Source organism: Phyllostomus hastatus, unplaced genomic scaffold, assembly GCF_019186645.2.
Source record: "Phyllostomus hastatus isolate PE091 unplaced genomic scaffold, TTU_PhHast_1.1 phas_scaffold_585, whole genome shotgun sequence".
Classification (NCBI taxonomy): domain Eukaryota; kingdom Metazoa; phylum Chordata; class Mammalia; order Chiroptera; family Phyllostomidae; genus Phyllostomus; species Phyllostomus hastatus.
The window spans coordinates 29,694,296-29,709,519 of record NW_025334037.1 but is presented as its reverse complement, the minus strand read 5'-3'; the positions used below and the strand labels follow the sequence as shown (position 1 = coordinate 29,709,519).

Here is a 15,224-nt window from a genome sequence, read left to right as displayed (position 1 = left end):
CAGACCACAGTTCCTTGTTCACCACCCTCATCCCACCAGCACCCCAGTGGGTCACTCCCAGCTTGCCAGTCCCTTTCTTGCCTATCAGTCTCTGTCTAGCTATCATGAGATAGTTCTTGCCCAGGGAACCCCATGAAACTTCCCCACCCACTGGGCAGTGACTACACCTTTCCCAAGAGATTGGAATCCCAGTGCGAACCAACACCTCAATGGTATATAATGAGATTATGTTAACACCAATCCAGTATTCTAGATCCATATCTTTTAGCTTCTAAAGATACTTCAAATTTTCAGGTAATATATCATTATTTATTTGTTAAGAAGCAGTAAATTATGGTGACAAGACACAGTTGGAGGACAGTAAATCTGGTTTCCAGTCTAATTTTTGGCTTTGTGCATAAATGGCTGTCTGCAAGTACTACCCAACTTCATCTTTGAGTCATTGGCTTTGTCCATAGATCTAAGAGGCTTGAACTGGATTCCCTTCATTACCTTCATTTACAATACTCAATGATTTTGTTTAATTCTTTTCTGAAGTCACTTTTGACCTCCAGAGCTTCCTCATAGCATTTTTTACCTCAGCATTTCTGAAGGTGTAGATTAAGGGATTTAACATAGGGACCACCATTGTATAAAAGACAGCAACAGCTTTATCAATTGGCAGTGTGGTTACTGGACGCAGGTACACAAATATGCAGGGCACAAAAAATAAGATGACAATAGTGATGTGAGAGATACAGGTGGAGAGGGCTTTGCGCCTCCCCTGCAAGCTATAGTTCTTTAGGGAGTGCAAGATCACCACATAGGAGACCATCAAAAGGAGAAAGTTTAATAAGCAGATGAACCCACTGTTGGCAGCAACAAAGAGACCAAGAGAGCGAGTGTCCATGCAGACGAGTTTCAACAAAGGGTACAAGTCACACATGAAATGATCAATTATATTGGGGCCACAGAAGGGCAACCATACTGTGAAGAGGATCTGAATGGTCGAATGGAGAAATCCTCCAGCCCAGGACACTCCCAACAGGAGAGTGCACAGCCTGTGGCTCATGATGGTGGCATAGTGCAGAGGTTTGCAAATGGCAACATAGCGGTCATAGGCCATTACTGTCAGCAGAATGATCTCAGTAGCACCAAAAATGTGCTCTGCATAGACCTGAGCCATACAACCATTGAAAGAGATTACCTTCTTCTCATGAAGGCAGTCCATGATCATCTTAGGAGCTGAAGAAGAAGAATAGATTATGTCTATTGAGGAAAGGTGGATCAGGAAAAAATACATGGGGGAGTTCAGAGCCCGGCTTGTAGTAATGGTAACCACAATGAGCAAGTTGCCTGAAAGTGTTACCAGGTATAGAAGCAAAAATAACAGAAACACTACTTTCTGCATTTGGGGGTTCTGTGTAAGACCTGTTAAAATGAATTCAGTCACATTCCTTTTATTCTCCATCGATATCGTATGTGTGATAAAAACTCCAGGAAGAAATGCTTTACCTTTAAAAAAAAAGAAAGAAAAAAAAGGAACTTAACTCATTGATGCTGATATTCAATATGCCAAGTCTAAGTAATCAACCAGATAAGGTTAATGCAAAGTCTATTTCCATTTACTTGATGAAGAATACACATATCATTTGATTAAACTTCCAAATAGTATTTAAAACTAAATTTTGCCATTATTTATTCTCACTTTTTGCTGGACCTCAGACTCTTTTATTCTCTATATATTATATGGGAAGGAAACCTTTTTTAGATGATCCCACAAGTGCTTCAATAAGACGCTAGCCTTAGAGTCTAAGCCTTGGGATAGCAGCCTCCCTTCTGGATAATCCACTGCATCAAAGAATCCTTCCAGGGACTGGTACCCTAGAGAAGAAAGTTGAGTGCACTTCTAATCACCAACTCTTCTCTGAAGGAGAGAGCCCTTGAGAGAACCAACAACTGACTACTAATATGCTTTTATTACTTCTGGAAGACCTGTGCCAAAGGTTACATTTCATGATTGAAAACAGACACCAGCTTGACTCACTCATCATTATTATTTCATTTATTACTTCAGTTTCTTGCAAACCTTAATGTACTTAGGACATATTTTATAACACTTTTCTGCTACAGTTTTCATCTGCTTCCTTTTATCCCACATAACAGAGAAACAGCTTGGTCTTATGTCAAAATTGATGTCTTTAATGCCATCTTTTAATAGAGAGACTCAAGCACAGAATCAGTTCTTTTTCTGCCATGGTTCAAAGGCCATCGTGTGCCTATTACCACTCATATTTTCTAATACCAGTATTTTTAAAGAAATGAGAAGCACAGAAAATGTTGATCTAGCTGAATGATCTTGGTCTTTCATAAAACAGCCCACGAATTGGAAAGGCAAAGACCAAAGCTGACAAACTTCCAAGCAGAGAAACCTCCATTATTGTTTAAATTTCACATGTTCAAATGCTTTGAAATGCAAAGTTTTATTATAACTCTGCTTTCACCCTTCTTCATAACATGCAGAGATTTATTTTCACACCATGTAGTTCCTATAGTGGTAGTTTTTGTGGAGTGTTTACTCTGTACTAGGCTCTATACTAAGTACTTTACATACATTATTTCACTTAATCTTCACAACAGTGCTTTGTGATTGGTACACTGTTATCTGTATTTTAAAGAAAAGCAAACTGTGGGTAGGAGAAGACAAATGACTTGCCCAAAGTCATAACGATAAGAGAAAATAGAGGAACCTATACTCAAATCCAGGATGTCTGTCTCTAGCTCTTTAACATTAAGATGTCTCCAGTAGGGAGCCAGTTTACCTCTAGGAATGAGCAATGTCAGAACTTGGACAAGGTGCTTGACACCTGACACCATCTCTGTGACCACATGAAATCCATGGCAGTGCTTTTGCTAACCTCTCAAATGTTAATGAGTTTGAGGATCCACTGAGCAAGATCCTAGAGTTGTGGTACCTTGGAAATCCTTCAGAACATTGCATTTCATCAACTAATATACTCTTTAAAGATAAGGAGACCAAGGCCCAGAGAATTAAAGTCCAAGGAAACACAGCTAATTGATTATATCAGATCACAACAACAACTCTTCTAATGCCCAACACACCAATTTCTTCCCTCTGACACACCTTGCCTTTCTTATGATGCCTTAACACAAGCTGTATACAAGGAAAAATCACCCTATGGTGGCAAATATCATTGACTTTCATCTCTTATCTTTAGCAATACTTGCCTTGAATCTCTAAAAGGGTCTGAATTCAGGGATGCACAAATTCCGTTATATTCTTGGGACTACAATCCATGTAGCAGAAATAAGGTCTTACCTGTTTAGAACAGATCCAAGAAAGTTTGAATAGAGTCAGAATAAAAAGCGTCCCTGAGCCTGGAGTTTAATATACATGCCCAACCACAGCGAAAGGTACTTCATTTCCTCACAGATCTTGTCTTTTAATGAATTCTTCTTACAGATCTCAGTTCCAGGGCCAAAGATTTCCTTTGAGAAACAGAATGCAAATGTTGTCCTTCTACTCTGTCCCAGGCTAACATGTCTTTTTTTATCATTTATTTTTTTAATTTCCTTTTTTCACAGTTTTATGCTTATTCAAGTACAGTTATCTCCATTTCCCTCCTCCCTGGCCAAGCCCACTTCCCACCCTTGATCTTACCCTCCTTTGGTTTTGTCCATGTATCCTTTATAGAAATTCTTGGAAACCTTTCCCCCTTTACTCTCCATTATCACCTCCCACCTCCCCTCAGGTTATTGTCAATTTGTTCTGAATTTCAATGTGTCTGATTATATTTTGCTTGCTTGTTTGTTTTGTTGATTAGGTTTCACTTATAGGTGAGATCATATGGTATTTACCTTTCACCTCCTGGCTTATTTCACTTAGCATAATGCTCTCCAGATCCATCTGTGCTGTCGCAAAGGGTAGGCGCTCCTTCTTACTTTCTGCTGTGTAGTATTGCATCGTGTAAGAACAGACACATAGACCAATGGAATAGAATAGAAAGCCCAGAGATAAATCCAAGTCTCTATGCTTGATTAATATTTGACATGGGGCATAAAAGACATAAAGTCATGGAACAGAAACATAAAATGGAGTAAAAATAGCCTCTTCAACAAACGGTGTTGGGAGAGCTGGACAGCTACATGCAAAAAAATGAAACTCAATCACCAACTTACACCATGCACAAAAATAAATTCAAGGTGCATAAAAGACTTCAATATAAGTCATGACAACATAAAAGCCCTAGAGCAGAACATAGGCAGGAAAATCTCAGATATTCCATGTGGCAATATTTTCACTGATATGTCCCCTAGAGCAAGGGACATAAAGGAAAGAATAAACAAATAGGACTCCATCAAAATAAAAAGCTTCTGTATGGCTGAAGAAAACAGCATTAAAATGAAAAGAGAACCAGCCATATGGGAAAACATATTTGCAAATGATACTTCAGACAAGGGTTTGATCTCCAGAATATATAAAGAACTCACATTACTCCACTCCAGGAAGAAAAAAGACCCAATTAAAACATGGGCAAAGGACATTAACAGACACATCTCCTGGGAGGAAATACACAGGACCCAGAAATATATGAAAAGATGCTCAGCATCACTACCCATCAGAGAGATGCTAATTAAAACCACAATGAGGTACCACTTCATACCGCTGTGAATGGCCATCATAAACAAAGCAACAAACAACAAGTGTTGGAGAGGTTGTGGATAAAAAGGAACCCTAGTGCACAGTTGGTGGGAATGCAGACTGGTGCAGCCACTTTGGAAAACAGTTTGAAATTTCCTCAGAAAACTAAAAATGGAACTTTCTTTTGACCCAGCTATTCCACTGCTGGGAGTATACCCTAAGAATCATGAAACACCAATTCAGAAGAACTTATGCACCCCAATGTTCAGAGCACCACAACTGACAATAACCAAGTGCTAGAAGCAACCTAAGTGCCCATCAGTAAATGAGGGAGTCAAAAAACTATGGTACATTTACACGATGGAATACCATGCTACCATGCCTTGACCACAGTGAATGTCACACTCCCTGTCTCAGCTTCACCTCAAATTCTTCTTCTTTATTCTCATCTGTTTCTCATATTTCCTCCTATCAGCACAAATTGGGTTTCCCCCCTTTCATGCCTATAAATTATCAAAGTCAGAGCACTGTTTCAAGGAAATGAGTAACTGTACTTACACCAGTCTCCGACTATCCAAGTCATCCACCAATGTCCTACCCCTGGAGGAAACCTTCAGTGGCCCATCAAGCTCTACTCTGCTGCACTACTACAGTGTCTCATACTCCCAAACCTAGAAATTAATTCAGGGATCGATAGACGGTAAATCTGTTCCTGATTATATAGACATAGTCATGTACAGTGAGAATAGCAAATACTTCTGCAAAATATCCTAAAACATCTCAAAGTGATCCCCATTAAACATCAGAAAGTAATGCATCAATGATTTTAATTATAAACCTCTTGCTAGAAAAAAGAAATGTAAAAACTGGATGAAATATAAGCAATTCTGGTTAACTTACCATGGTTGCTTCAGTAGTCAAAGAGAATGCCCAATGTATTTAGAAATAAGAAATAACTATGTATGTAGCTATCCAAACATAATGCTGTGTAATGGATATTTTTCAAGCCCCTACTGACTGCACAATGTTACAGGAAGCCAACAATACAAAAATGACACAAATTTATCCAAATGGATTCATCAAGCATTTTGAAAGCAGAAATGCCTTAAAAATTCAAGTCAAAGGAAAGAATGAGATGTTGAATTTGAAACCCTAAGTCCTCAGGTACTAAGGGGAACTTCGGATCTTCAGCACCTAGCTCTATAGTCACAGACAAGAGACACAAATATTTCTATCACCTAATAACCAACCCTTCTTATTCTGCTTTTGAAATAAGAAAGCACCTTCTTTTTTAGCACACAGATAGGATGCTGACAGCATTAAAGGACCTATCTTTTTATCTAAGGCTTGGCCCTCCCAGGAATTAATTATCTCTGTTTTTAAAGATCTTGCCTTAGGGAAGAGTCAAATCAAAGAACATGTAAAAATGACCCAAGGACAAAGACAATGGTGGGGGTGGGGGAGAGGCAGGGGGGAGGGATTGGATGTGGGGTGGTGGGTGGGTAGGGCAGGGAAGAGTAATGAGGCAGGGGGGAAATGGGGACAACTGTAATTGAACAACAATAAAAACAAGATCTTGCCTTAGACACAGGTATTTGGGAGGATTCCTCTTTGAACAACACACCATCACCCAATTGGTTCCTTTTCCTGCATTTAAACTTATGTAGTAACAGCCTATATTCCTGGTCTAGAAGATTATGTGATAAAGCACCCTTCTTATAAGCCATTGGGTGTCATGAACTGGGGCCTGGAGGACTCTCCATGCTGTGTAAACAACTGGTTTCCTTCTGGTTGCATGCCCCTGAGGCAATTTCCTCATTGGCTGAGGTCAACAGAGGAGGTTCAGGTACTGAGTCAGTCTCTCAACTGTACTCTACACATTCCAGGCCATACTCTGCAGGAATATTGCAACTGGACATATTTTCAGGCAGAATGAAATGTAGAGTTGAAGGCTAACTGAAGGCTACAATCCTAGTGCCAACTTGTATGGCATGAAAATATAAAAATAATTTTTATCTGTTTTGTTGACTCTTGGGGGGAGTGTAGGAATTCCACTGGCCATCCAGTGAAAGAAGCCTTCCCTAACCGAACAGATTTCCTCAGATGTTCTTCACACATAATGTCCTAGGACAAAGGAGATTTGAATAGCTGTGTACATTCTTCCACCGTGCAAACACATAGTAAAGCAAGTACTCTACAGCCTTAGGAGAGGCTGTGGTTTAAATAACATACCCTAAGAGCTCAAGCAGCTGTTATATTTCAGTGTGTGGTTAGTCAGTAGATAGAGCACTGGGAAAAGTAGTAATAGTAGCTACCACTACTGAGCATTATGTCATTTAACCTACTAATATGGTATATTACATTGATTGATTTTTATATATTAAGCCAACCTTGAATTCCTAGGGTAAATCCCACTTGATGTATAATCCTTTTTATAGGCTATTGGATTCAGTTTGCTAGTATTTTATTAAGTATTTTTGTGTCTATATTCATAAGAGTTGTTTGCAGTTTTCTTATGATGTCTTTGTCTCATTTTGATATCAGGACAATATTGGTCTTATACAATGATTTGGAAAGTATTCCTTTCTTATCTATTTTTTGGAAGAGTTTATGAAGGATGGTGTTAATTGTTCCTTAGAAGTATGGTAAAATTCATGTCCAAGTGAAGCCATCTGGGCCTTTTGCTTTGTTCTTTTTTTTTTTTGTGGGAAGTTGTTTTTTTTTTTAAATGACACTACTAATTCAATCTCTTGACTCATTATAAGTATATTCAGACTTATATCTATCTATTGCATTTGTATCAGTTTCAGTAGTTTGTGTATTACTACAAATTTCTCTATTTCATCTATGTTATGTAAATTGTTCCTGTATGCCTTTGTAATCCTTATTTCTGTAAGGTTGTAGTAATGTCCCCACTTTCATTCCTGATATTAAGAGTTGGAATCTTCCATCTCTTTTTTAGTCAATCTAGCTAAAGTTTTATCACTTTGGTGATCTTTTCAAAAAACCCCATTTTTGGGTTTTTCAGTTTTCTATTCTTTATTCTTTAATTCTTATATTTCTGTCTGAATCATTGTTACTTTCTTCCTTCTATTTGCTGTGGTTTTATTTTGCTTTTTTCCCCCCAGTGTCTTCATAAGAAAGGTTAGATTATTGGTTTGAGAGCTTTCTTCTTTTATTGACATAGGTATTTATAGCTATAAAAACCACACAAAGCACTGATTTATATGTACCCCATAGGCTATGGTATGTTATATCTTCACTTTTACTCATTTCAAAATATTTTCTAATTTTCCTCATGATTTCCTTTTTGACTGTTGCAATGGCCCTCCTACATGGTCACTGCTGCACGTGGCATCTGTCTGAGGGATGTGTCCTGCCTGTTGCTGGTGGAAGAACCAGAGTCTCTATATTACACACAACCAGTCTGAATTAGCATCTCCGCCTCCACCACCCACAGTGCATGGGGCACATCATGGAATCAGTGTCTAAGGCACAGGTGGCAAACACAAGGCCCTTGGTCTGAATCCAGCCCTCTACCTTCTTTTATCCAGGTCCATGGGTGGAAGAGGGTGGGCAGGGTGGAAGGAAATGAAGGGGAGTAATGGAACAATTGCAATAACATAATCAGTAAAATATGATAAATAAATAAATAAAAGAAATGGATGCAAGAGAGAAAAACATAACCTAGGACCATTCTTTGCATATTTAAAAATACTTCCACATCAGGGATTAGTTTTGCTAGCTTCAACTATGTGTATGGGTCACAGGCCTTCCTTCTAACAAGAAATAAAGAAATAATGAAATTTTATTGCTATTGACCAATAATCTCTGTAACAATCCAAGAACGTAGGCACTGCTGTTATCATCACTTTGCACATGAGGAAATTGACAGAAAAGCCAAAGGTATCAAAACAGATATATCAAAAAGCCAATAAGTAAAACTGACCAGTCTCCCAGATCATGCCCTTAACTGCCAGGCAATAATGATAGGAATTTTATTGAGTCAGGGACTGTGCTAGATACAATGTATATATTAGTTTTTTATCTATAACTAAAAATCTAATATTTTTTTCATTAATAACTGTCCCTTGTTTTTATACATCACAATTGACTGTCATATGTTGTCTGTTATATTGTAATATAAAACTACCTTAGGGCTATGAAAGCATCAGCATTTCCTACCTCTGATGGGTAGGAAATGAAGATTACATCATGTTTCCAAACATCCTTGGAAGTTTTAAAACAATTTTCTATTGCTCTGTCACTCATTGTATGCTGATAGTCCATAAGAAAAAGGAATGATTCCAATAAAAGAACATTTTGTATTTATTGCTGTTCAGTTACAGTTGTCCCACCTTTTTCCCATTGTTCAGCCCTACCCTGCCCCCCCACTCCCACACTCAATCCCCCCACTGTCCATCCCCATGAGTCCTCTATTCATGTTTCTTTGCTGAACATTTTGATGTAATACAGGAATTTCTACTTATTAAATAATACAGTCATACCCTGCTAAGTGTTTGCCTGCTATATAATAATAGTTTCTATAAGGCAGCACAATGTCTGGTACATGATAAACATTAAATGAATGAAAGTATAAAGGAAGATAAATAAATTCAATAAAATGAAGAGCAAAAAGGTAACATTGGAGGCTAGGGAATTCCTTCCCACATTTATCTGTTGTAAGTCTAAGGAGAATTCTGGTGAGAACTCTTAGGGGAACCACAATTTGGTTTTGCTCCTACTTTCACTGAGGATGAGAAAAGTTTGAAACTACAGCTCTCACCATATAATCAATGAGTTTACCTTGATATTCTCCTGATCTCAACCACATTTTATTATCTTATGGATGTGAGCAGCTTATGTTATAGTTCTCTGTAAATCAGTGTGCTTTTTGGTTACATTTTATTGTTAAAAGCTATTTTGTAAATAGGTGGCTCCATCTACACACAAGCATTTTTAGAATAAATCTATCATTTTCATTTCTTATTTCACTAATTAATCAACAAATATTTTCAAGCCCAAGTAATGTATCAGGCATGTTGATAGTTGTGGTGGCTTCAATGATGAATAAAGAGACCCAATTCCTGTCTTCATACAGTTTAGGAACACTTACAGTTTCCCAGGAAGGAGCACAAAATTATTACACAGTGTTACCAGTAATAAAATAATGGAGGCACAGGGTACTATGAAACTACATTGCAGGGACACACTACAAAGACCTGCTGGGTCAGGAAAAGGTTTCTACTGAAAAAAGCATCAAAAACAGAACTTAATAAATGCAAAGAAGTTGTTGAGCAGAGTGAATAGACATGAGGTTGGAGGACAGTGTCCTAGGAGGTAGAATACATAACCAAGGCCAGGAGGTGAAAAAGTGTGCAGGGAACCCAACCAAATCAGTGTAACTGTGGTCATTAATTCATCCCTCTCATTAAACAATTATTGATTGAGCCTCCCATCGGGTGCTGGGCACCATGCTGGATATTGAGTTTGTAAAAGGGAAAAGAGCAAGACATGGAGCTGGAGAGATAATAACAGAGATCAAGAAGAGTTTTATGATTGTGTTAAAAGGTCAATGCTAAGTACTGTGGAGAAAACATTGAAAGTCATTTTAATGTTTTTTATTATATGGTATTCATTAAGCTGTTATTGTTGTCCCAATTTTTACCCCTTTCCCCCCTCCACTCAGCACCCAACACTCCTTTTGGCAATTCCCCAACCCCCTCTTTCTTCATGTCCATGGGTCCTGCATATAGTTCTTTGGCAACTCCGTTTCCAATACTTGCTCTTAACATCCCCCTGCCCATTCTACAACTACCAATTTGTACTTCTTAATCCCTTCACCTTTTCCCCCATTTCCCCAAACCTCCCACCCAACTGGAAACCATCAGAATGTTCTCCATATCTATGATTCTGGTTTTGTTCTGTTTGTTTGCTTAGATTGCCTTTCAGATTCCATTGCTGATAGATATGCATTTCTGCCATTTTATACTTTTGATCTTCTTTTTCTTAAATAAGTCCCTTTAATATTGCACATAATAATGATTTGGTGATAATGAACTCGTTTAGCCTTATCTGGGAAGCACTTTATCTGCCCTTCTATTCTAAATGATAGCTTTGGTGGCTGGAGTAATCTTGGTTGAAAGTTCTTGCTTTACATCACTTTGAATACTTCTTGCCAATCCCCTTCCAGCCTGCAAAGTTTCCTTTGAGAAATCAGCAGACAGTCATATGGAAACTCCTTTGGAGGTAACTATCTGCTTTTCTATTGCTGCATTTAAGATTCTCTCTTTATCTTTATCCTTTGGTATTTTAATTATAATGTGTCTTGGTGTGGTCGTTTTTGTGTCCCTCTTCTTTGGGACTCTCTGTACTTCCTGGACTTGTATGTCTATTTCCTTCACCAAATTAGGAGAGTTCTCTTTTATTGTTTTTTTTATCAAATAGGTTTAAATTTCTTGCTCTTTCTCCTCTCCTTCTGGCACCCCAATGATGTGCGTGTTGGAATGCTTGTAGTTGTCCCAGGCGATCCTCTACACTATCCTTCTTTTATTTGATTCTCTTTTTTTCTTACTATTCTGATTACATGTCTTTTGCTTTCTTATGTTCTAAATCACTGATTTAATTTTGGGCTTCTCCACTCTACTGTTAATTCCCTGTAAATTGTTCTTTATTTCAGTTAGTGTATCTTTCATTTCTGATTGGATCATTTTTATCCTGTGGAAATACCCATGAGTTCCTTGAGCATCCTTATAACCAGTGTCTTGAACCCTACATCTGATACATTGCTTATGTCCACTTTATTTAATTCTTTTTCTGGAATTTTGATCTGTTCTTTTATTTGGGCCATATTTCTTTGTCTCCTCATTTTGGCAGCCTCCCTGTGTTTGTTTCTTTGTTTTAGGTAGAGCTGCATTGATTCCCTGTCTTGGTAGTGTGGCCTAACATAATAGGTGTCCTGTAGGGTCCAGTGGCACAGACTCTCCTATCACCCAAGCTGGGTACTTGAGGTGTACCCTCTATGTGGGTTATGTATTCCTTCCTCTTATAGTTGAGTCCTGATTGCTGTCAGCAGGTCAGTGGGAGGGATTTACCCAGGCCAGTCATCTGGTAGGACTGGCTGTGACCACTGGCCACCACCAATCACCTCCCTCCATGGCTTTTGGAGGTGGTTGAGTAGTGGTGCTCTGATGTGGTCTATAATTGTCCACTGGGTGCACAGGCTCTGGGGTTTCTCAGGTGGCACAGGCCAAGGTGAGTCACCATCTGTGTTCTGTCTGGGGCCTCTTGCCATAAGCTATAAAGTGATCTGCAGGTGACTACTGCTAGTCCCAGGCCTGGGGCCACTTAGCAAGAGGCACAGGGGCTGGGCTCAGCTGTTGCTTGTTTGATTGGATTTAGGAAGGTCTGAAGCCTGCACCAAGCCAACCCATTCATATGGAAAAGCTACTGATAACAGCTTGGGTGGGCCCCTAAGTTGGATGAGGCAGGGTGGGGCAAACTGTATGAACCAGGTTGATGGAGTCTTGGATATAGTGCCACCACAATGTGGCTCTGTGGGTAGGGGATGGAAGGCCTCAGAAAAAGAACAATGCCTATTTCTCCAGTTCTGTCTGGGAGAAAGCTGTCCCCCAGTTCTTGCCCTGATGCTTCAGTTCCTCCCTGTATGCCAATAGTGCCCTCAAGCTGCTGCCCTCTTGCTGGAGCCCATAGGGAATGAGTCTCAGTAAGTCTGTGTGGGGAGCCCTTCAAAAGGAGATGGCTAAGAATCCTACAGTTTCTTCCACCAACCCAACCCCCACTGATTTTTAAGCCAGAAGTTATGGGTGCTTCTCTTCCAGACTCCTGAACACGGGGTCAGGTGGTCCAGTGTAGGGGTGGGATCCTTCACTCCCTAGACATATCTCTCAATTTTTATCCACCACACATGGATGTGGGACCAGCCCGTTCCCACATCTCCACATCTCCACATCTCCACCCCGCCACTTCTCCTACCTCTCGGGATGATTGTGACTTTTTTAATTCCTTAGTTGTCAGATTTCCATGAAACTCAATTTTATGATGGTTCTGAGTGATAGTTGTTCTGTAGTTTAGTTATAATTTTGCTATGGTTGTGCAAGGAGGAAAGTTGTGTTTACATATGCCTCCATCTTGACCAAATGTCCTTTTTTATTGTTGACACTATTACGGATGTCCCCTATTTCTCCCCTTTGCCCCCACCACCCAGCTCCCACCCAGTCTTCATTCACAACATTGTTGTCTGTGTTCATGGGCTATGCATATATGCATATAAGTTCTTTGGCTAATTTCTTCCAGCTCCTCCCAATCCCTCCCCTCTGAAATCTGTAGTCCTTTCCATCTATCCATGTCTCTGGTTTTATTTTTGTTCATCAGCTTATTTTGTTCATTAGGTTCCATATATGAGTGAAATCATATAGTATTTGTCTTTCTCTGACTGGCTTATTTCACTTAGCATAATGATCTCCAGGTCCATCCATGCTGTTGCAAAGGGTAATGTTTCCTTCTTTTTTATGGTTGAGTAGTAGTATTCCATTGTGTAAATATACCACATTTTATTAATCCATTCATTTACTGATGGGCACTTAGGCTCTTTCTAGACCTTGGCTATTGTAAATAACACTGTTATGAGGTACATATATTCTTTCTAATTGGTGTTTCTGACTTTCAAGGATGTATTCCCAGAAATGAAATCCCTGGGTCAAACAGCAGTTCTATTTTTAGTTTTCTGAGGCAACTCCATACTGTTTTCCACAGTGAGTGATATACATACACTTTAGTTTTAGAACAATAAATCTAGTTACAGTATGGGAAATGGATTGAAGAGGACAAGACAGGCAATAGGAGCACAGTTAGGAGGTTACTGTAGTGATCTGGATGGGAGAGAATGGAGACTTGAGCTCTGATGGTGCCAGTAAGGAAGCACAATTCAGTGAACACTGCTATGTCCAGATCCAGGCTCTTTCACTGGGTCAGTGCTTCCTTGTGACCTGCTGTGTGTGCTTGGGCTGCCAATAGCTCACAGCCTTACCATCCCAGGACTCAGCAGCAGCCAATGAATGACTAGAACATTGGTCCACCTGTACCCCACAGAGCTGTTTCCTGCTTGCCCATGCAGACCACAGTTCCTTGTTCACCACCCTCATCCCACCAGCACCCCAGTGGGTCATTCCCAGCTTGCCAGTCCCTTTCTTGCCTATCAGTCTCTGTACAGGTACCCTGAGCTAGTTCTGGCCATAGACACCCCATGGAACTTCCCTACCCACTGGGCACTGACTACACCTTTCCCAAGAGATTGGAATCCCAGTGGGAACCAACATCTCAATGGTACATAATAAGATTATGTTAACACCAATCCAGTATTCTAGATCCATATCTTTTAGCTTCTAAAGATACTTCAAAGTTCCAGGTAATATATCATTATTTATTTGCTCAGAAGCAGTAAATTATGGTGACGAGAGACAGTTGGGAGACAGTAATTCTGGATTCCAATCTAATTTTTGGCTCTGTGCTTAAATGGCTGTCTGCAAGTGCTACCCAACTTCTTTATTGAGTCAATGGCTTTGTCTATACATCTAGGAGGCTTGACTGGATTACCTCTAATACTTCTATCTATAATACTCAGTGATTCTATTTAATCTTTCTCTGAAGTCACCTTTAACCTCCAGAGCTTCCTCATAGCATTTTTTACCTCAGCATTTCTGAGGGTATAGATTAAGGGATTTAACATAGGGCCCACCATTGTATAAAAGACAGCAACATGTTTATCAACAGGCAGTGTGGTTACTGGACGCAGGTACACAAATATGCAGGGCACAAAAAGTAAGATGACAACAGTGATGTGAGAGACACAGGTGGAGAGGGCTTTGCGCCTCCCCTGCAAGCTATAGTTCTTTAGGGAGTGCAAGATCACCACATAGGAGACCATCAAAAGGAGGAAGTTTAATAAGCTGATGAACCCACTATTGGCAGCAACAAAGAGACCAAGAGAACGAGTGTCCATGCAGACGAGTTTCAACAAAGGGTACAAGTCACACATGAAATGATCAATTATATTGGGGCCACAGAAGGGCAGCCATACTGTGAAGAGGATCTGAATGGTCGAATGGAGAAATCCTCCAGCCCAGGACACTCCCAACAGGAGACCGCACAGCCTGTGGCTCATGATGGTGGCATAGTGCAGAGGTTTGCAAATGGCAACATAGCGGTCATAGGCCATCACTGTCAGCAGAATGATCTCAGTAGCACCAAAAATGTGTTCTGCATAGACTTGAGCCATACAACCATTGAAAGAGATTACCTTCTTCTCATGAAGGGAGTCCACGATCATCTTAGGAGCTGAAGAAGAAGAAGAGATTATGTCTATCCAGGAAAGGTGGGTCAGGAAGAAGTACATGGGAGAATTCAGAGCCTGGCTAGTAGTAATTGTAACCACAATGAGCAAGTTGCCTAAGAGTGCTACCAGGTATAGAAGCAAAAATAACAGAAACACTACTTTCTGCATTTGGGGGTTCTGTGTAAGACCTGTTAAAATGAATTCAGTCACATTCCTTTTATTTTCCAT

At 39.7% G+C, this 15,224-nt stretch overlaps 2 protein-coding genes across 2 annotated transcripts; both read right to left on the bottom strand.

The window, feature by feature from the left end:
* Positions 1 to 520: 520 nt before the first annotated feature.
* LOC123810076 (olfactory receptor 4C12-like) lies at positions 521 to 1,450 on the bottom strand. The gene has a single exon (XM_045825511.1). It carries the CDS (start codon positions 1,448 to 1,450, stop codon positions 521 to 523), a length of 930 nt encoding a protein of 309 aa, XP_045681467.1.
* Positions 1,451 to 14,294: 12,844 nt separating this feature from the next.
* LOC123810119 (olfactory receptor 4C12-like) lies at positions 14,295 to 15,224 on the bottom strand. Its single transcript, XM_045825582.1, has one exon. It carries the CDS (start codon positions 15,222 to 15,224, stop codon positions 14,295 to 14,297), a length of 930 nt encoding a protein of 309 aa, XP_045681538.1.